The following is a 22,425-nucleotide window of genomic DNA, read 5'->3' on the forward strand; positions in this document are numbered from 1 at the left end:
CGCCGCACCATAAACATTTCGGTGCATTGACAAACGAGCGTGAGAGCGCGCGCGCGCGCGCATGTGTGCGATACTATAGACTTTGCCGCCGTCATCTCTCAGTACCAGCTCGAGCGGGACCATCCGTTCGTTGGTGAGCCGAGATAGGTTAGTTATCTATCTATCGGTCGCTCATTCGCGCACGCGACACGAAGATGCCGTGAAAGATGCCCGCTCACGCCTCGTCGTCGTGTTTCTCGCCAACATCTTCGCGAAACGGACGTCCAAAAAAGATCTTTCTCTATGACGTCGTGAAGTATTTGTCGGTCGAACGAACTCAATGTGTCAACCCCGCGTCCTTCATCAACGTTCCTACGTGCTTCTCGCTAACATATTTCATCGTTCGTAACTCCGTACTGTTGTGATACGACGTTGTTGTTATATATAATCGAGAGACATTTGAGCGAAAGTGACCCTGAGTCTTGGAACGTGTTGTGAATTAAACTAGCTATACACCACCTGTCTCCAGCCAAGATGCTGGACAGTATCCGTGGTAGGGCCAACTAGCAGCGATCTTTGTTCCGTAAGCATTTTCTTGTCACATAAATCAGACTATATACTTTAAAGTATACTTACGCTTGTCGAGATGTAATATAGCCTTGTGCTATATATACTTAAACAAATATTAAAATTTTATTCGTACCTCGCTTTGTATAAGAATTACGTTACCATTGGTAGTATTCTAATAATAGGTTCTAATAATATATAAAATAGTATCTCATTATAATACATATAATATATATAGGATTATAATATCTACATATAATATATGTAGGAACAGGCACTAATTATACTAGTACCAGGGGCTCGATTCTTGAATTTATTCGCAAGAGAAACGTGTGTGCAAATTCTGCTCTTACAGAAAAGTAAGCTATTGCATGGCTTTTAACCAATCAACTTGCAATGTTTCTGTAAGAACAAAATTTGCGCATACGTTTCTCTTGCGAATAAATTAAAGGTGTATTTATATTAAAAATGATGCTAGTGATCTTAAATCGATAGATAAGAAAAACACCTAATTATTTTGCATTATTATATTACGACTATGTTCCTTTTGTCGCTTTCATCACTGTAAACATCATTCTGTCTTCATTGCACATCGAATATCGAAGATGGAGCGACACTTTCAGTGCTGAAAGCATCAAAAGGAACGCAGCCAATGTGTTAGCATTATTTACATTAGGTGTGAAAATTAAAAAGAAAATAATGTCTTTTATCTCATTTTAAAATAAGGTTTCGATGATTAATTTTGTGAACATTAAGGGAGGCATTAAGTAACTTTTCTACATACATTTAAAAAAAAAGTAACTCTTCTGACATATCAATTTTTTGTTTTATATAAATCTTTCACATCCGTATCGATATGTGGATAGAAACAAAATTATAGCGTTGTTAAAAAAACAAACATACATATTTTTTTCCATTTGTCTCTGTAAATATCCGGACCAAATTTATTTTAGTCCTAAGATATCGATTGCTGCAGCTGAATTTTGCATCGATGCACACTAGAAGCTATACACACACACACACACACATGAAGTTATATCATAAAAACACAATATAAACATTAGTTTTATCTCGACTGGTAAAATACTCATTGTTAATATATTATTATATTTTTGGTAAAATATATATTGAATATTTTATTGATGAAAATACTTATATTATACCTTTACACTTGGATATCTTTGTGTATGGTAGCCTTTAGAACGTATCAATGCAAAGTAACGCGAGCGATCGAATTCGCTGTAAGAGTAAAAACATCACCGTTTTGTGTTGCAGACACATTCTTATGTGTCACAGTCAGATCAAAGCTAGGTCCCAGAGGGCCTAGCATGGGCCACTATGAATCCGCCTGCTGCCGGCAAATCAAGCACTCGCGGCTCTGGATACCACCAAAAGGCTTTAGCTGAGATTCGCAATTCATTACTACCATTTGCGAATATCGGCGGGGCTGGCGAGGTGGGTTCCAGCGCCGCCAGCACTATCTCTACCATATCCACGACCAGTGGCATTAGCTCTGCCTCAGGTCTCAGCGGGCTCTCTGGCGCTTCTGGTTCCGCCGCTGACAAACCGGATCAGCGACAAGCGTTGGGACAACTATTAGCTATGGGATATTCGGAAGTAAGAACGATAAGTTGAACTTTTGTTCTCGCAGATATCAATCAATTATCGAATCTGTTTATTTTACTTGCACTTGGTGCATTCGAAATTATTGTTCTTTCTTCAATATTCAAAACACATCTATCTCATTTCAGTCGTAGAAAAATGCTAGGAGTTGCAAGTAAAACAAATGGATATATTAATAACAAAATAATAAAGATTTAGATATAAACAATTTACCATCGTATTGCTCTTGTAGGAAATAGGATTACGCGCTTTGAAATTCGCGGGATGGCGATTGGACGCGGCGATAGAATATTTGAAGCAGGCTCAAGGGGAATCTCTAAATGGGCTCGGTAAACTCAATACTAAACTTATCAGGAAGCCGAGTCTTGAGAGGGAATTGAACCTGCAACGCGGCAGTCCCGCATTGGACAGCGGGGCAGGCAGCTCGCGATCCGACAGTCCGCGCCTCACGGAACTCAGCACGCATCCACAATTGAGCCGTCAGTACTCGCCCAGTAACTTCGTGGATCGCGAACCACCGCCGCCGCCGCCACCACGGTGTAGCTCCACGCCACCTCCACCGCCGCCGCCTCACGCACCATACAGCCAGTCCAATGTGCCTACCAACATGCAGCAGATGCTCAAGCGAATGTCACCTGCGCCGGTCGTGCCGACGAGATCGACAGCGACGGCACCCGGCACGGCCGGCGCCACATCAACGTCAGTAAATCCACCACAACGCGGCACTAGTCCGGTGGCGAACGCCAATAACTCCGGCACCCGTCAGCCGATGATCGTACAAAACGGTCCACAGGTGCAGCAGCAACTGACGCAGCAAATGCAAGCTCTCAGTATTTATCAAACGAGCAACAGCAACGCGAATACCCAGGTCGAACCTCCGCCGCCGTATCCTATAGTCCCATCCTCGTCCTCCAATCAGTCGGTGCAGCCACCTTCTTACAGCGTTTCCATGCAAAATCGGCAGAGTCCCACACAATCACAGCAGGATTATCGTAAAAGTCCGTCGTCGGGCATCTACTCGGGTCCGACATCCGCTGGTACACCCAGTCCCATCACCGTATCTGCTATATCATCTAGTAGCACGCAAACGTCAATGGCGCGGCCGACACCGTTGCAAGCTTGGGGTGCACGGCAGGCCAAGACGCAACCACCGATCATCATGCAATCGGTGAAAAGTACGCAAGTGCAGAAACCGGTATTGCAGACTGCTATCGCTCCCACAGCGCCGCAGTCAATCTCCACCACCAGTAACACGCCACCTCCACCGCCATCTTACGCATCATCTATTCAGCAGAAGCAACAGCAGCAACAACCGCCGCCCGCTTATCCACCCGTGAATGTGGCTGCGTCGCCCGCCGGTATACCAACGACGGAACCACCAAGTTACGCCACGACGATGCAGGCATTAGCGGCGCAACGCGGTATGCATCATCCATTGCCGCCGCCACCTTACAGCACCCCTACCGAGGATACTGCAATTATTCCCTCTCCGATGGAAAGTGGCGGCGCGTCGCGAACCTCTCCTGTTGCTCATCATCCGCCACTTCAAAGAAAATATTCTCCGGCTGATAACTGCCAACACACGATGGACGCGCCACCATTGCCGCCAGTTGCCTCGACCTCTGTATCCGCGAGAAACAACAACAACAACAATTATTCGTCCTTACCCGAGGGAACCGCAGTCGGTACCAAGAGTGGTAACGGCACCAAAGGTGATGGCAGCGGTGGTACGCCCTCGTCCTACAAAATTAAACATCAGTCTCCCATACCCGAGCGCAAGACCATGAGTATAGAGAAAGAAGAGGAGCGTAGGGATTGCAAAGTGAGAAATTACTCTCCCCAGGCTTTTAAATTTTTCATGGAGCAGCACGTGGAGAATATACTCAAATCGCACAAGCAACGTCTCTATCGGCGCATGCAATTGGAGACGGAGATGGCAAAGATCGGCCTAAGCGCGGAGGCGCAGTGCATGATGAGGAAGATGCTGTCGCAGAAGGAATCCAATTATATTAGACTAAAACGGGCAAAAATGGACAAATCGATGTTCACAAAGATCAAGCCGATCGGTGTCGGCGCGTTCGGCGAGGTCACGCTTGTGAGGAAGCTCGATACCAACCAGTTTTACGCGATGAAGACTTTGCGTAAGGCCGACGTACTGAATCGCAATCAAGTCGCTCACGTGAAGGCCGAGCGTGATATACTAGCGGAAGCCGATAACGAGTGGGTCGTCAAGCTCTATTACTCATTTCAGGATAAGGATAATCTATATTTTGTAATGGATTACATACCTGGCGGGGACTTGATGTCGCTATTGATTAAACTCGGCATCTTCAAGGAGCCACTAGCGCGATTCTATATCGCCGAGCTCACGTGTGCAGTTGAAAGTGTTCACAAAATGGGATTTATTCATAGAGACATTAAACCAGATAACATTCTAATCGATCGCGATGGTCATATCAAATTGACTGACTTCGGCCTCTGCACGGGATTTCGTTGGACTCACAATTCTAAATATTACCAACAAAACGGTAAGCAATTTTCAACCACTTCTACATTTGATTTTACTTTATAGACGTTATGTTTAAAGTAAAATCAAAGCGCATCTTAAGACATATGAAATAAAGTAATGAGTCTTTTTTATGCGATTCAAGGCCATGGTAAACAAGACTCAATGGATCCAGCTGACGATTGGAATAATGAGTGTCAGTGCATACAGTTAAAGCCATTAGAACGTAGAAGACACCGGGAACATCAGAGATGTTTAGCGCATTCTCTGGTTGGGACACCAAACTATATCGCCCCGGAGGTTCTACAGCGTACAGGATACACACAGTTGTGTGATTGGTGGAGTGTAGGAGTAATCTTGTATGAAATGTTAGTTGGTTCTCCACCATTTCTTGCCAATACTCCTGCTGAAACTCAATATAAGGTACATATTGTATAATTCTTATAATATCTAGTATTATTAATAATAAAAATATCAGATAATTGTTCGTTTTAAATTTTCAAAATCGTTTGAAGTCTTCAGTAAATTTAAGTCATGAAACGTGAAATTGAAAATATATTAAAGAAATATTTCTTACATATTATAAATATTTCTTTTTTACTTTCTAGGTTATTAATTGGGAGACAACGCTTCATATACCGAAACAGGCAAATCTTTCCCCGGAAAGTATGGATTTAATCTTGAAACTCTGCGTTGGCGCTGATCGTCGTTTAGGTAAAAACGCGAATGAAGTTAAAAATCATCCGTTCTTCGCGAGTATCGACTTCGAGAAGGGATTACGGCGCCAAATGGCCCCGCATATACCTCGTATAGAGTATCCGACTGACACAAGCAATTTCGATCCCGTGGATCCGGATAAGCTGCGCAATTCTGAATCGTCAGATTCGAACAAATCGGACGAATTGCTGGATAACGGAAAACCCTTTCACGGCTTCTTCGAGTTTACGTTCAGGCGCTTTTTCGACGATGGTGGTGGTCCCGCATATCCTAGTCGAATCAGCTTGGATGACAATGACAATCAAGGTCCCGTCTATGTATGACATTAGGCTAGGTTTACAGACAATTCGCCGTCTGCCATTTCCCAATTTCAACATTTGTCTATCGACGCATTTCCGTTTGTCATTTTATTAAGATGTCTAAGATTTGATTAGATTTTAACATAATGATTCTGCGTTCAATATCTCATCTATTTCCCGAATTTATAAATCCATAAGTCTGTTATAATGAAACGTTCTTCTTTTTCTACAATGGATTTCTCCACAATAGACTATAATGGATTTCACTAATGATCACAGTTCACTAATTAAGAATCCAAAGAGGTTTTAGGGTATTTCTGCAATTTTAAAATTTTTCTTGATAAAAGGCTTATTAAATGAAGTTGTTTTTTACAGTAAGCATGTTCACAAGAATCATAACATTTTCTTTATCTCTTTCCTTTTTATTTTACTAGACTAGACTTTTAGGGCCATTCTACAATACGTCACAAACGATGGCAACTGCTAGTTTGAAAAGTGTTATTTCCGGTTGCGCTTGTCAGTTGTGGTGGTCAAAAGAGAGTTGGCGAACTTTTAACTTTTTTAGCGTCAGCAACTGGCAATCGGCAATCAGAAATAACACTTTTCAACTAGCAGTTGCCATCGTTTGCAACGTATTGTAGAATGGCCCTTAAGGGAATCCTGAAGTGACACATAAATTATTGACATTTACAGGTTCGAATTTCCTTCTAATTGGCTTTATAGAATTGAAAACCTAATTACATATTTAAAGTACAAAAATAATGGACGGGACGGCAAATTTAGACTAAGGCCGGTATTCATAGTCCATTCTTATTTTAAGATCACCTTAAGTAATATCTTAGATGTTAATACGGCTCTGTGATTGGTTTGTGACATCTTAAGATTGTACATAAGACGATCTTAAATATAAGAACCGACTATGAATACCGGCCTAAGAATTTAAAAGTTAAAAAATTATAATATGTCATTAGACTCGTGAAAATGTCAACAAATTAATAAACGGCGATACGAGTCAGGCGCGGTACGTTGTGCGCAAGTAAAGAAATTAATAGTTACAGAAGTAACGAATTACAATGTATATAATATACATATACATATATTCCGGGGAGGGAAGGGTATTAATGTTCCAACGATAGCTGTGTTTCAAGTCCGACAAATAATCGGCGCGCAGTTTATTAAGTTGGAATATATGTATATGTATATTATATACATTGTAATTCGTTACTTCTGTAACTATTAATTTCTTTACTTGCGCACCACGTACCGCGCCTGACTCGTATCGCCGTTTATTAATTTGTTAAAAAATTATATTTGAGTTTCCATGAAGTGACAGCTCTATGTACAAAAAGTGCAACACGAAGTAATATCAAATATAATTTTTTCAATTTTTTAAGTTCTTAATCTTAAATTTACCATTCTGCCCATTGTATCTGTATGTACTTTAAACATAAATGGGTTTTCAGTTTTGTAAAACCAATTTGAAGGAAATTGCAACCTAAAAATGTCGATAATTGTCGTCACTCTAGGATCTCCTTAAAAGAAACAAAGAATGACGGAATTGTATCAAGGATCCGACTATGAATAGCCTTAGATTCATTTGTTTTTTATACTTGTTTCTTACTTCATGCTTTTCGACTTGAAGTAGTTGTCTCGGCAAATCAATTACTTATTGAAGTTCCTGACAGTCAAGTCTGTCGAAAGTAGATCTTGCCAAATATCTGCTACAAAGGACTGTGCCCAGTTTAGGCCTCGAGTGAACAGAGTGAATTATTTAGGCCATTTAGGGGAACGGGGGGTAGCCCCGGACGTTATTGAAATTCAAGTATACCGCGTATCTATGGCCATTGTTTAAACATTCTGCATATGTCGAGATACGCAGAAGGGCATATTAGAATGTTTAAATAATGGTCATAGATACGCGGTATACTTGAATTTCAATAATGCCGGGGCTACCCCCCGTTCCCCTATTAATCGATAGGGGGGTACTCACGAAGTACGAAACAGAAGATTTTAATTGCCTAATTGAAGTCTAGCGAGCTTACGGACCGTATCCCTCTTTAGATTTCTTTTCCTCATCGGAGCTCTCTAATTCTACAAAAATATTATTGCTGTTGCTGGCACATGTATGTCTTTGTCAAGGTATTGGGCATATCCCAGATATCATATGACTGTCATCACATGCGCACAACACCCAACCGTACATCCAAATCCGAATTTCTCTGACATGATGGCATAGAACTTACAGGGAACGTTTAGAATTGTCCTTCATCGATTTTGATGGGCTTTGGATATGTTGTAAAATAGCGAAAAATAACAGACACGTGTTTTTTTATCGGCTTTGAAGTATATTTAGGGGTTAAACAACCTCTCGAAAGAAATTCCATATTTTTGATTATGAGCGAAATCTCCGAAACCATAAGCTATATGAAAAAATGTTTTAGGCAAAAAGGTTACAGTATTAACCCTAGAACACCACACTGTGTAGCATCTCTACCTATTGGGTGTAACCATACGTCTACTAAACGGCAGATGAGGCTGCGTAGCATGGGGAATCGTAGAGAGAGAACAAAAGTTTATTTACCTTATCACTTCGATACCCTAACTTTCACTATATTATAGAAACAGTGGGCATTTTTTAAATAAACATGGGTGTGTTATGCCCAGTGTTTCTAGGGTTACGTGATCTCTGTAATCGTATATTTACATTTTTTAATGATATATTTTTGCAAAAGTAACATTGAAGAGTAGGAGTATGTAAAAAAATATAATAATCGTGTACATAGATTTTTTAAAATGTTATACTTTTGCAAAAATCCTCTTCTAAAAAGGAGATGTGAAGTTTATTGTTGTCGCTTTTCCGCGATGCCGATTGGTTCTCTTGCTGCGCTTACTTCATTTGCAGCTGTCATTGTATATTTTGACAGTTGTGTGTATCAAGGAGTTAATAGTGTAATAGTAATAGCATAATGTCAAAGCTAAATAGCGCGCGCGAAGCGCGCGCCTGTAGTGTCTAGTAACATTAAAAAGTGGGGGGTATGTAAAAAAATATGATACTAAAAAAATATAAATACAGATTACAGAGATCACTTAATACTGTAACATTTTTGTCTGAAACATTTTTTCATGTACCTCACGGTTTCAGAGATATTCACTCGTAAATATATGGAATTTCTTTCGAGGGGTTATTTTAACCCCTAATCATGTTTCGAAGCCGATAGAAAAAAAACGTGACTGTTATTTTTCACTACTCTACAACACTCCAAAGCCCATCAAAATCGAAGAGGGATAGTTTCAAACATTCCCTTGTTAGCCGGGTTAATAAACTGTACCAAATACTTCAGATATATTATTTTAATGTCTTTCGTTCAGTCCGTTACCGCCGTTACCGCGGGGAAGTGCCCTGGACGTAGAGAAATCGAACAAGACTAGTACATGATGGGTCATATAGCGAACAGCTCTAGTACTCAGGGGACTTATTTTACAAGGTTATGTCCATGGAACTTTTTATATAATCTTCTTTTGATGCCCTACAATCCTAGCCATGTCTCAATGCTGTTCACCGGGGATCCAACTTCCATAAGAAACTAGGCATAGTCAACAGAAAGACATAGATTTGATGTCGGTTCTGATATTTCACATGATATCGGCAGAACGCTAACAGAACCCCGATAGGAAAAGATTTATAACATTATAAGACGATCTGGATGAAATTGGGAATGCTGCAATTATGTCTTAATATTTGCAACAATACTAGTAGAAATTTAGATCTTTGTGCAAATATTGATAAATATTTGCACAATTTATTTCTAAATAGTACGAGGGTCGGTACGAAAGTAATGCCTCCTAATTTTTTCTCAGAAAATTTTATTCCTGGATCTTTGGTGTTTACATGAGTTTAATCTTACATTTTTATGGTGTACATTTTATTATTTTTCCACATAATAACCATCTCTTTCTATACACTTTTGCTATCTGTGAATAAGACGCAGTATACTCGTGCGGTAAAAGTCTTTGCTTTTATTCTTGAGGGCTCGATCAACACTTTTCTTTAGCTTATCGTCACTCATCTATAGAATTTGACCTGACAAAAATCTGAATGAGGTTTTTCTTCTTCATGACAACGTGCAGCTCCACACCTGCGGATGAGGGAGGCAATTGCTAAACTGCATGCAATGGACTGTTCTTCCTCATCCTTCTCATAGTCCGGATCTGGCGTCTCTTCGGCCTATTAAAAGATACACTTTGTGGACACCAATTTTCAGATGAGCTAAAGAAATGTATTGCTCGAGCCCTGAAGAATAAAAGCAAAGACTTTTACCGCACGAGTATACAGCGTCTTATTCATAAATGGTAAAAGTGTATAGAAAGAGATGGTGATTATGTGGAAAAATAATAAATGTGCACCATAAAGATGTAAGATTAAACTCATGTAAACATCAAAGTTCCAAGAATAAAATTTTCTGAGAAAAAAATTAGGAGGCATTTTTATACCGACCCTCGTATTTCAGCAAGACTAAATAGTAGCGTTATGAGGACTCATCTTAGCGGAATATTTGCAAAATTAAATTTGGAAAGAAATTGCGAAAATAATTGCGATATAATTGAGAAATATATTTGAGTTTTGTTAGGTGTTACTTCTGTATTATGTAGCATATTCTGTGTTCGCTGGGTTGCCGATAGATGGCATCCTTTCTCGTACGTAAAATATGACGAATGGTGGTATATAGGATGTTCGGAAATTCAACCGACAAACTTTCAGAGATTGTCGGGGGCACCATAAGGATTATTTTTTGCTAATGGACCTGAGGTTGGAAACGCGTTGTTACAACGCTACGACGTCGGGAATGTCAGCGGCAAAAGGCTTTGAGCAAGAAGAAATCAAAGATGATCCCGGTGTGTTCGCCAGAGTCCGTCGGTCCATGGTTCGGCGCTATCGTCTGTGCAAAGACCATGGGGGACGACACTTCGAGCACCTGCTCTAAAGTCTATATCAGACTACGGATTCGAAATCAATCAGAATAGAGAAAACTGATTTCAAGTTTAGTGAATTTTGCTCTGATTGGTCAAATTTCAATCCAATCTCAATCCCAATCCGTAGTCTGATACGGGCTTAAGACACCCTCCTGCATGACATCGCTCATAAGCAGTAACGATGTAACGACACGTTTCCGACCCTATTTGCAAAAAATGATTTTTATAGTGTCCGCGACAATCTCTGAAAGTTTGTCGGTTGAATTTCCGAACACCCTGTATATGTAATTGTTATACAGGGTGATTTGAAACAATCCTATTATCCCGCAAATGTCAGATTCCTGACTCGATTTTGAGACGATTTTTTCTGTAGAAAAATTTTCGCCGAAGCTTAGGTATCGAGTTATAAAAGCAAATAGTTACTTTATTACGGGCCAGGTACAAAAGGTAGGCAAGAGCGGCGTGACTAACCGTCGCGAGCGCGATTCACCATCCACTGGATGTAATCCGTTAACGTGCATCGCTCACTTGTAGAGATAATGGCACGGTATATCGAGAATTTTTTTGTCGCGTCGATGCAAAGATGATCGGCTCGCGGAGGCGAACAATGAAGCGCCTGTTGCGATCAACTGTCGTGCCGCCCCTGTCTACCTCCTGTACTCGGCCTGAAAATTTTGCTACAGGAAAAATCGTATCAGAATTGAGTCAGGAATCTGATATTTGCGAGACAATATGATTGTTTTGAATCATCCTGTATATTGATGTTTGCTGGATTGTGCTGGGGTGATTTTGTTTCTAAATATCGAAATAATTGTTCAAAATTGAAACCTAAAATTGAATTTTTCAATTTTTGTCCAAATATTGGGTGTACAACTTAATTCGGTCCGTTTTTTTGCTTGAAAAAACGCATTTATTTGAACGATAAAATGAATTAATACCTTATTCAAAGTACTGTCCATCGCTAGCCACTACTTTTTCCCATCTTTCTGGCAATTTATGGATTCCGTCGCGGAAGAAGCGTTCATCTTTTGAAGCCAAGAATGAATCGAGCCAATTTTTGATACCCTGTTCTGAAGTAAAGCGTATTCCAGTCAAAGCGTTCTGCATCGATCGAAACAAATGGTAGTCGGAAGGGGCAAGATCTGGGCTATAAGGCGGGTGAGCCAGAACTTCCCATCCGATATTTTCCAAATAGTTTTTAACCGGAACAGCAACATGAGGCCGAGCGTTGTCATGGTGAAAGATTATGGATTAGTGTCTGGTCACATATTCTGGACGTTTTCGGCTATAGCTCGCTTTAAACGGATCAATTGTTGTCTCCCGTGATGGTTTGACCAGGTTTTAGTAGCTCATAGTGGATCACACCCTTCTGATCCCACCAAATACAGAGCATTACCTTGGCACCATGGATATTCGGCTTCGGCGTTGATGTTCCCGGTTGGCCGAGCTTTACATACGATTTTTTGCGTTTCGGGTTGTCGTAGTGAATCCATTTTTCGTCCCCGGTAATGATTCGATGCAGAAAAGACTTCTTTTTGTACCGTTCAAGCAACATTTCGGACATGCAAAATCGTCGTTCGATATCTCTCGGTTTCAATTCATATGGGACCCAATTTCCTTGCTTTTGGATGTATCCCGGGGCTTTGAGTCGTTTCGAAATAGCTTGTTGAGTAACTTCCAATGTCTTCTTGCGTTTGACACGAATCTTGATCGAGTAGGGGAGACCGGGGCTAAACCGCCAGTTTTTTTTCGGTGCCGATTTTTAACAACAAAATAAATAATTTTAGTTAAACGTGGTATACCACTGTAAAGAGTGAACCTTTAGCTACAAAATTTATATAGGAAATTTTTATCTATGTTGCTTTGTTTAACCGGTATAGAGCAAAAACGACAACGGTGGAAAAATTGAAATCTCAAAAATGCCGAGGTTGAACCGCCACCCCCCGGGGCTAATCCGCCACACTGCATTTTCAATACATATACGTACATCTAATCCTGAAAAATGATAGGATATATTTTAATAATTGTTTTTTAAGAGAAAAATATAAAAATTTATTTAAAATTTTTATGCAAAACATTATTAAAAAATAATTGTTTTACCTATTCCATAAAACAATTTAGGCACGTGAATACAGAGGTTAACCAAATCGTAAACTCCCCAACGGCACGTCACATTGTCAACGCGGGCAACCACGGGGAATACGCGTGACGGCGTTCCGGTGCCATAGGATCAGCGCGGACCCTCGAGCAACCTAACCAAGCAGCGTTTCTCGCGGGGGAGCGATAAATAGCGACAGGGGGGTTAGAAAAGCTCGCGGTGGAGCGCGACCATTTTACCGACTCGACGGCGTCCTCGCGCGGATTCCTCGACGCGCCGACGACGACGACGACGACGGCCATGACCACCACGACGACGACGGCCACGACCACCACCACGACAACGGCCACGACCACGACGACGACGACGACGACGACGACGACGATGACCACCACCGACACCACCACCACTACAACGGCGGCGACAATGACGCCGAGACGATGCGGCGAACGCTGGACGATGCGGTCGCACGCGCGACTGTCACTGACACAACGACCAACAACGACGATTTACCGCGGCCGGGAGTCGGGACGATCTACCGCGCGCGCGGCATGTCAACTCTCGCGCGGAAATCGCGGGATCTCAGAGCCGTGCCGTGCCTCGCCGTACCTCGCCGGCGTGCCGTGAGCGTGAGCAATCTCGAAAACAACGGTCCGCCATCTTTTCGGTCGGCCAAAACACCGTTTTGCGACGATACGTGCGTACCATTTCCCTCCTACACAAACTGACGCACGTGCAAGGGAAGACAGAATCACGCTCGAGGGAAACCTAACCTGAAATCGCCGTGAGCTGAAGTCGTGCGCCCGGCGCGCCACAGTGACGAGACCGGCGGACCAGCCCCGGGTGCTTACTGGCGGATAAGCCCCAAACATAAGTTTCAGGTTTGATCGCTCACGAAATATTAGACATCAACGATAATGAAAAAACTACACTGGATTCGTGTTCAGCATGCATTACTCTTTATAATCACGTACCTCGAGATTTGGAGAGCAAACATTATTGCAGATATTACAATATTTCCACGCGCAGAAAATTTCACTTTCACCTTCCGAAAACACGTTTGCCCTCGTAAAAATCATAACACGGCAGGTAACCTGCCGAAACTCCGTTGGTCACATAGGTACCATAAGCAGCATTTACAATGTTAATAGCGAGTTCGCATAATATACAGGTTCCGAGATATTTGATTTGGCGTTTCAACCCCGTTGGCGGTTTAGCCCCGGTCTCCCCTAATGTTTTTAATTCTTCATCTTCAAACTTTTTCGGTTGACCCGAACGCTCTTTGTCTTCAACACTAAAATCACCACTTTTAAATCGTCGAAACCATTCTCTGCAAGATTTATCCGATGGTGCAGATTCACCATACACTTCCACAAGCATTCGATGCGCTTCAGCTGCACTTTTCTTCCAATTGAAACAGAAAATCAAAACTTCCCGCAAATGGTGCTTATTTGGAACGAAACTCGACATTTTCAACGCAGTAAAAATTAAACTTGTTGTGCAAAACTCAAAGGCTTGTAAACAATATTTGGTTGACAGATGTTGACACTTCACGATACAGCAAAAATCAGCTGTCGCCGTCAACCATTTATAGCACCTAGAGCCATCTTTTGAAAACGGACCAAACTAAGTTGTACACCCAACGAAATTTTATGCCGGCAAGGACGCTGCATTATGAGAAATCATCTAACAATAAGCGCAATAATTTTGAAAGTTGAATGATGCAATTATTGTGCAATATTTACGTAATTTTCATATCGGGAAAGTATAACAGAATCTGCTAACATAACTAGACAGCAGATTGGTGCCAGGAATCGAACAGATCTTGCTGTAACTGTTCAGACTCTGCGCGTTTCTACTGCCAATCTACTCACATTGCCTGTCAGTAGGCTCTGTGCCGTTTTGCCAATCTGCTGTTTGATTATATTAGCAGACTCTGCTGGCAGAACATAAGTTGAATGCAAACGCAGTTGATGTCAGTCTGCTGATATGTTTGATTAAATCGAAACTATTAGTAATCTGCCAATAGACTGCTATAATTTTGCTTACTGGGGTTGTGAAAATTTTAATTACAAGTTAATCAAAGTGTTATCTATATGTTTATATAATTTAAAAACATTGACTATTCAAAGCTTCCATATCACATCTAAGATTTTTAAAAACAGTTAAATTCTGGAAGATCGATATATACGAACGTTATAAACAAATTTTAAACTTATTGACAATATGTAATATATGGTAAAATTCAATATTTGAATAAAGATCTTTTGATTTAAAAAGATCTGATAAGCATTTATGTTTTTCGTGTAGAGACAATCAGTTCACATGTGCAGATGGAGTGTAACGACAATATATACTAATATCAATTTAGCAGAATATACTGGATGTCCCATCAAAATTTAATAAGTTATATCGACAACAGATATGAAAAGAAAGATGTAAGATAAAACATTGAATGATTTTTAGCTGCTCGAACTTTGCGCGTCACTATTGTTTTTTTATGTGCACGCAGCTGCAAAATTCAATTATGTTTTTTTTTTTCTTAAAGAGTTACAGGACTTTGACAAATAAAAATTTAGAGAGTTGTAAACAGTTACAAATTAATAGGAGTATACATCTTTTATATATGTCTATTAAGTACATTTAACAATATCTTGGTAAAAAAATTAGATTTTATAGTGAATATTAACACTGTGTCCATTTTTTAGAATTTTTTAAAACTAACCATGATAATTTAAGAACGGTTTATTCGATTAACTTCATATTTGACACAAATGTTTACATATGTCTGCATCGGTTCAAGGTTTTTTACAAAGGAGGATGTTAAAAAATGGTCGATTTTGGCCCAAAAAGGTGTAAGTTAAAGGAATAGTGTTTTTTAAATAGATTTTTATCTCCTGAATATGATAAAGCTACTAAAAAGTTCGTGGTGCTTGGGAAACACCTTGAAGATTGAGCATAAACGTGCTGTATTTACAGAAATTTGGATGATATGTGCTACATCATAAAATGTATTCGTGTGTTTTGGGGAGAAGGGAAAGGGGGAAGGAAGAGTTTTGTGTATGTGCAAGGGAAGGTGCAAGCAACTGTGTGCAGGGAAAGAGAGACTGGGATAAGTTACAGAAAATCAAATGAAAGAGATTACCACAAAAATGCATTCGGTAAAACGAAAGGCATGTGTATTTTTCGAGAGGGATGTTAAAGAGAGTGTGTCTGTGTGTCTGTGTGGGCCTTTGAAAGGAGGGGAGAAAGGTTAGATAAGGTTAGGTTTAATTTGATTGGGTTAATAGAACATCCTCAAGAATTTACTTCTTTTAACACTTTTAATAGAATGTCTAAACTCGTTTAACATTTAATTATCTAAATTATTAATCGTTTTATAATGCTACTTAACAAAGCGACTAAACCGATTTAACCCATAGATAAATTGTTAATCTTCTTACTATTCTACACAGCAGGAAGGCTAACTTGATTACACCTCTCATTAACCTTTTGTTTCTTTTAATCTCGTTCTCTGCCGAACTCAGAACCGCAACAAAGATGCAACGAGATATTGGTTCCATTTTTCTGCATTATATTTTTTGTATTTTATATTTTTAATTTTTTTGTATTTTTTGTACCTTATATATATTTTTTAATTTTTTTGTATCTTATTTTATTTTTTAGTATTAATAATTTAGGTAATTAAATGTTAAACGAGTTCGGACATACTATTAAAAGTGTTAAAAGAAGTAAATTCTTGAGGATGTTCTATTAATCCAACCAAATTAAACCTAACCTTATCTAGCCCCTCTCCCCTCCTTTCAGGCCCACACAGACACACCCTCTTTATCCCCCCTCTTTAACTCCCCTCATGAAAAATACACACACGCCTTTCGTTTTACCGGATACATATTTGTGGTAATCTCTGTTCGATTTTTTGTAACCCTATCCCAGTCTCTCCTTCCCCGCACACAGTTGCACCTTACCTTGCACACACAAAACACTCCCTTTCCTTGCACTCTCCTAAAAAAATCTTACACAAATACAATTTATGGTGTAGTATATATCAAACCCAAGCTATTGAATGAGCTTACTTAGAACTTGATTCGTTCACTGGTTATCGAGATCTCAAAATCTCGGGTACTCGCAAGTTCGCAACTCGTCGCGTCGCGTAAAGATACACGGTGCGGTCTCGCTTCGCGTATACTTGGCACGAGACCCTACCGTGTCTCTTGATCCGAATTTTTGTAAATACATCACGTTTATGCTCAATTTTTAAGGTGTTTTCCAAGCACCACGAACTTTTTAGTAGCTTTATTCAGGAGATCAAAATCTACAAAAAACACTATTCCTTTTACTTTACACCTTTTTAGGCCAAAATCGGCCCTTTTTTAACATCCTCCTTTCATAACTATTATTTATTTATTTATTTTACAAGCTCGAATTTTACAGCAAAAATATTAAAGTTGACTTTATATACATAACTCCCATTTTACGAAATATTGCTTTTTTTCAAAATTCGCTCCGTGAACCGATAACTATAATCCTAATAAATAAATAAAATAATTATACTGATATCAGATCACTCTTGTTAAGGCTAAGATGATTATCGTTGAAGTATTCTTTTGCAAAACAGAATTGAAATGGGCACAGTGATGTTAATACATACCATAAAATCTAATTGTTTTATACAAAGACATACTAAGTAGACATACTTAATAAAAAGTTCATACTCCTATTAATTTACAACTCCCCAATTTTTTACTCCTGTTGGGGTCCTGTAACTCTTTAAATAAAATCATGTTTTTTAAAAATATTATTCAATGCATTTATATATTTTTCTTATAAATAGAGGTGTTACAATGTTTTTAGAAAAAAATACAGTTTAAAAGATATCTTAATTTGAAATTTATTATTTGTATGTTCAGTACTTTACTCGTATATCGCTTGCTGTACTTATAAGAAATGTTTATATGGTTCATCGCCGCTACTCTAAACAACTTCTCATATTTGTTTGTAAATACGATAAAAGTAGAGCGTACATATTAGACATGAAAATGTTAAACTATACAATTAGTATTATATATCAGTGAAGTTCTATCAAGCTGTTTAAAGTTATGTCGTTCACAAATATCAAGAAAATTGATTTATTATTTATATTCGCTAAATACAATCAAAATTTTAATGATACAACGATAAGACAGTACGTCTCTTGAAATGTACTTGGTAGAAGGCAACAAATATAAAATATATTTTCATACGTAAGAAAATATTCCACTTTGATATAAACAAAACGCCTGGAACATAAACTTTTAATTCCATAGTGGAGATAAATCGTGTACTATATCGTCCTCTGAAGGATAGAAACCTTCATGTAGAAACGATAAATCTAAAACTTTCTATCGATGGAACTAAAATAGTATATACGAGGGTCGGAACGAAAGTAATGCCTCCTAATATTTTTCTTTTGAATCTGGCGCCATAGAAAATTTTGCGTTTCAATGAGTTGTTATTTGAAGTCCCTAGTTGAGTGATATTGTGATTCTTTATGTGAGTGTGCCACACGAGCAGTTTGAATTGGTGTGTGTTTCAGATGTGCGTAACAGACAAGGCGGTGGTAAAAAATTCAATCACCTTGTCTGTTACAGCACGCGTATCTAAAACACACCAGTTTGAACTATTCGTGTGACACACTAACGTAACTGATCACAATACCACTTAACATAGACTACGTTTATACGGCTGCTTATAATTCGGTTTAATAACTACCGTATATTTTTCGATCAAAAATTTTTCCTTTTTTCGATTATAATGATCATTTAAATATGAACCTATTTTTATACTCTGAACATTTAAATCAATTTTTTATATTTATATACTTAAAAAGTTGTAGTTTAAGTATAAAAAAGGCTCATATCTAAATGATCATTATGATCAAAAAAGAAAAATTTTAGATCGGATGGTATACGGTAATTATTATTAAACCGGATTATAAGCCGCCGTGTAATAGTAGTCATAATATAACTAGAGACTTCAAGTAACAACTCACAATCAGTGAAACGTAAAATTTTCTATGGCGCCAAATTCGAAAGAAAAAAATTAGGAGGCATTACTTTCGTACTGATCACGTATTACAGATAAACAAATAGTAGTAGTTATTGAACACAACTGACATTATAATCATACATAATGATACTCTTATTCTATACATGGCCAAGCAGCGTACATGAAGTACGTGAAGTAATGGAAGAACAGTAAAATAAAATAGAGAAAATTGAAGATTATGAGGATTAAGAATACGGCTGCTAAAAGAGTAGAGAAATATTCGACATGTTCAAAGAATGTAGTAAAGCATTGCTACGTTAGATGGACGGTGAAATATGATGACATACTGAGTAAAAAAATATTAATAGACAAATGTTAATGGGGAAACAGCAGATAACAATGATCAAAATTTTTATATGGATTTCGTCAGTTTTGTCCATATTAAAATATTTGATCTTTGTCATTCTTCTATCTGAGAAATATATATAGGAAAGAAATCTTTTTTAAATGCGTATTGTAACTTTTATTTTTGCACGACTGCATTTTTGCACTAATAAGAGTCGCTAAATTTACGAATAAATCTACATTAAAATTGCAAAAAAGTTACGCAATCTTTGTTTGTCGTAGTACACACGGAAAGTACCTTTGACCAATTTTTATATTTTATATCTTTTTTTGACAAATATTTCGTCTTTGACATTTTGTTTACAATCATATACTGATCACTCAGATTAAAGCTTACAATTAGATGATAAATTTTTTATATTCGAATTTTAATTTCTTTAATATATTTTTTTAGTTTTGAAAAAGATATCAAAAATAGGAGAGGTATTTTTATTCCTCTTTTGTAGCTTACAAATAAACGTAGTTGTTAATTAAAATTTAATAAGCAATATTTATATTAAAAAATGGTACATAATTAGTTTTCTAAACATACATTTTTAAAATCTTTTTTGAAAATATTTAAAAAAATATTAAGTAAAGCATTTTTTAAATTTAGGTCCAACAAGTATTTAATTACAACGTAGGTAATTTAATAACATAAATCTGTATGTCTAGTCACTTATAATTGCTTACATATTTTAACACTTTACGTTAAAAAAATTTAGAAATGAGATAAAATAATAGTACACTGTTAAATACAAAATTTTATCAAAAAATAGATTATATAAATTTTAAAGTTATTACCTCTATTTAAATTAAATAAACTATAATGACTAATCAATTGTACGAAAATTGTGTACGAATATATTCTGTTTTCTCTTACTAGGAAAAAAGTTGAAAAAAATAACGAAATAAAAATAAATTTTCAAATATAAATCTAAAAAAGAAAACACATTTTAAGGTGATCTAGAAATACATCAGACTTTGTTAGATTATAAAAAATACAAAATAAGTCAATTGATAAATTACCAAAGATATAGGATACTTGAATTAAAAAATAATAAAAAATAAAATAATCATTCAAAATTATATAAAAAATTTTAATATCAAAAGATAAAATAGAAAAAAATAATATTTTAATAATTATTATTGTATCTATACATATTGTATATGTTGTATCTGTATTATTGTATATATTATTATATCTGATCGGTCAAAGCAATATTTACTATCAATCAAAGACATAACGGAAGTTAAAATTTCATATTACAATATGCTATGATTTTTAGATTAGATTTATCAATCTCCCATTTCACGCATTTTTTTCTGGAATGCATTCTTTATAGTTCTATTAAATCAAATTTAAAGTATATTGAATAGACAATGTTTTATGAGATAAAGAAATTTTAGAAAGTTTTTTCTAAAGGATGACAATATTTTAAACATTTTGAACAGGAATATGTTTTAATTGATTTTCAAAATTACACAATTTCAAATATTTTCAAAAGAGAACTATAAATTAAAATTGTTTAAAATTCGAAGTATAGGCTTCAATGGAAATTCACGAATATAGAAAACGGGCTAATTAAAAACCGCGCTAATAGAAGCGCGGTAAATGATGCGCGAAAGTTTTATTTTTATATTTTTTTTATTTTACATATTTTCCAACCTTGACTGCGCGCCGACTAAATTTGTCAGACTTGAAACACAGCTCCGGTTGGAGTAGTAAAATCCCCCCCTACACCTAATTAAATCGATTTGATTTAATTTTTGATGCTATATGCATCTAAATAACTGTAAAGAAATCATTGCGAAAAATATTACCTCAGCCAGGGTACGAACCTGGAACCTCCTTCACTCCGTGAAGGTGTCGTACCAATTCGACCACTGAGGCACGTGGTAATATTTATCGCAATAACCTATTATTAGTTGTAATATTACGCGTACTTTCAGCCAGCGTGATGATAAAATTGTTTAATTTACAAATGTTCGCTGAACTGTCTTAAAATAGAATCGACTAAAAGTATCAATGGATCAAAAGTATATTACCTTTCCTAACATCCTTTTTTATAAATGTGCATATATTGCATAAGAACACAATATTGTATTTTTACGACGAGACCTTTATATTGAAAAATTCGCGAACAAAGTTATATGCGCAAATGTAAAGTCAAATTGAGCAAAATGGGCATTTATAACAATATCTTATGACAAATATCTATGACAAAAAAGTATAATTTTTTTGCAATTTTAATGATAGTATGCAATTTGTGGATGTATAATTTCTAATATATTAATATTTCCATAGCAGGACGAATTGTATTTTCATACACGTGATTGTTTTACATTTTACAAAACATGATCAGAGTATGTAGCTACGTAAAGAAAAAAATGAGTTTATTTTCCCCTTTTTTATGATATATAATCATTATCTTTGGAATACAGCATATTGACATGGACGAGAGAGATAGAAGGAAATGAAATGATTGATGGATAGGCATTATAGACCACGTTTATGAAAAAACAAATATTTTGCTTCCCACTTTCATTCGTTTGTATCATTAGTTATCTCAGACAAAAGTACCCGGTTTAATACGTTCGTATAAATACTGTGATATTGAAGGTAATTAGGAATATATATGGCTTTTAAATGTATCGGTCTTATTTAACATTGTCTCTTATTTCAAATTTTACGAAGAATTATTATAAATAATAATTATTAAAAAATATATGTATATTTATGTATAGATTTTCAAATGAATGTAATGTGTTCATCGCATGTTTTAATGATTATCTTTTAATCGTTTTAAACATTTTCTAATGCTGTCTAACTTCTAAGAGATACCATGAATTTATGTAGCACATTGTATACATTAAATACATTGTATACATTTTGAAGACGTTTAATAGCTCTGATTTATGCGCTTGTCAAAATATCGTAGAAACCATATTAGCGGTAACAGTTACATTAAATCTAACATTTTGTCACACAATAAGATTACCGAGGCAAAATTAATTTAACTGAAATAAAAAACATTTGATAATGATCACGTTTTCGTAATCCGGTATATCGTAGCTAAGTTGCCATTATTTGTAACTAATGTCCTTATTATAAGAGCCTTACACACACACACACACACACACACGCACGCACACACAATAGTAAAAGAGGAACTGATGTATATATACCGCTGTACGAACGAGTTTAACCATTATATATACGGGGTGATTCAAAAGGTTACTGCCAAACTTAA

General features: G+C 37.1%; 1 protein-coding gene across 1 annotated transcript; it reads left to right on the forward strand.

Annotated features, from left to right (window-relative positions):
* The first annotated feature begins 17 nt into the window (after positions 1 to 17).
* Wts (serine/threonine-protein kinase warts) lies at positions 18 to 22,218 on the forward strand. Its single transcript, XM_071722941.1, has 5 exons — positions 18 to 562; positions 1,822 to 2,163; positions 2,402 to 4,697; positions 4,821 to 5,098; positions 5,284 to 22,218. The coding sequence occupies exons 2-5, from the start codon at positions 1,885 to 1,887 to the stop codon at positions 5,713 to 5,715; spliced, it is 3,285 nt and encodes a 1,094-aa protein (XP_071579042.1). The 5' UTR covers positions 18 to 562; positions 1,822 to 1,884; the 3' UTR covers positions 5,716 to 22,218.
* Positions 22,219 to 22,425: the final 207 nt, after the last annotated feature.

Source organism: Temnothorax nylanderi, unplaced genomic scaffold (assembly GCF_030848795.1).
Source record: "Temnothorax nylanderi isolate EJ_2023f unplaced genomic scaffold, tnyl_v1.0 TNYL_tig0539_pilon, whole genome shotgun sequence".
Lineage (NCBI taxonomy): Eukaryota > Metazoa > Arthropoda > Insecta > Hymenoptera > Formicidae > Temnothorax > Temnothorax nylanderi.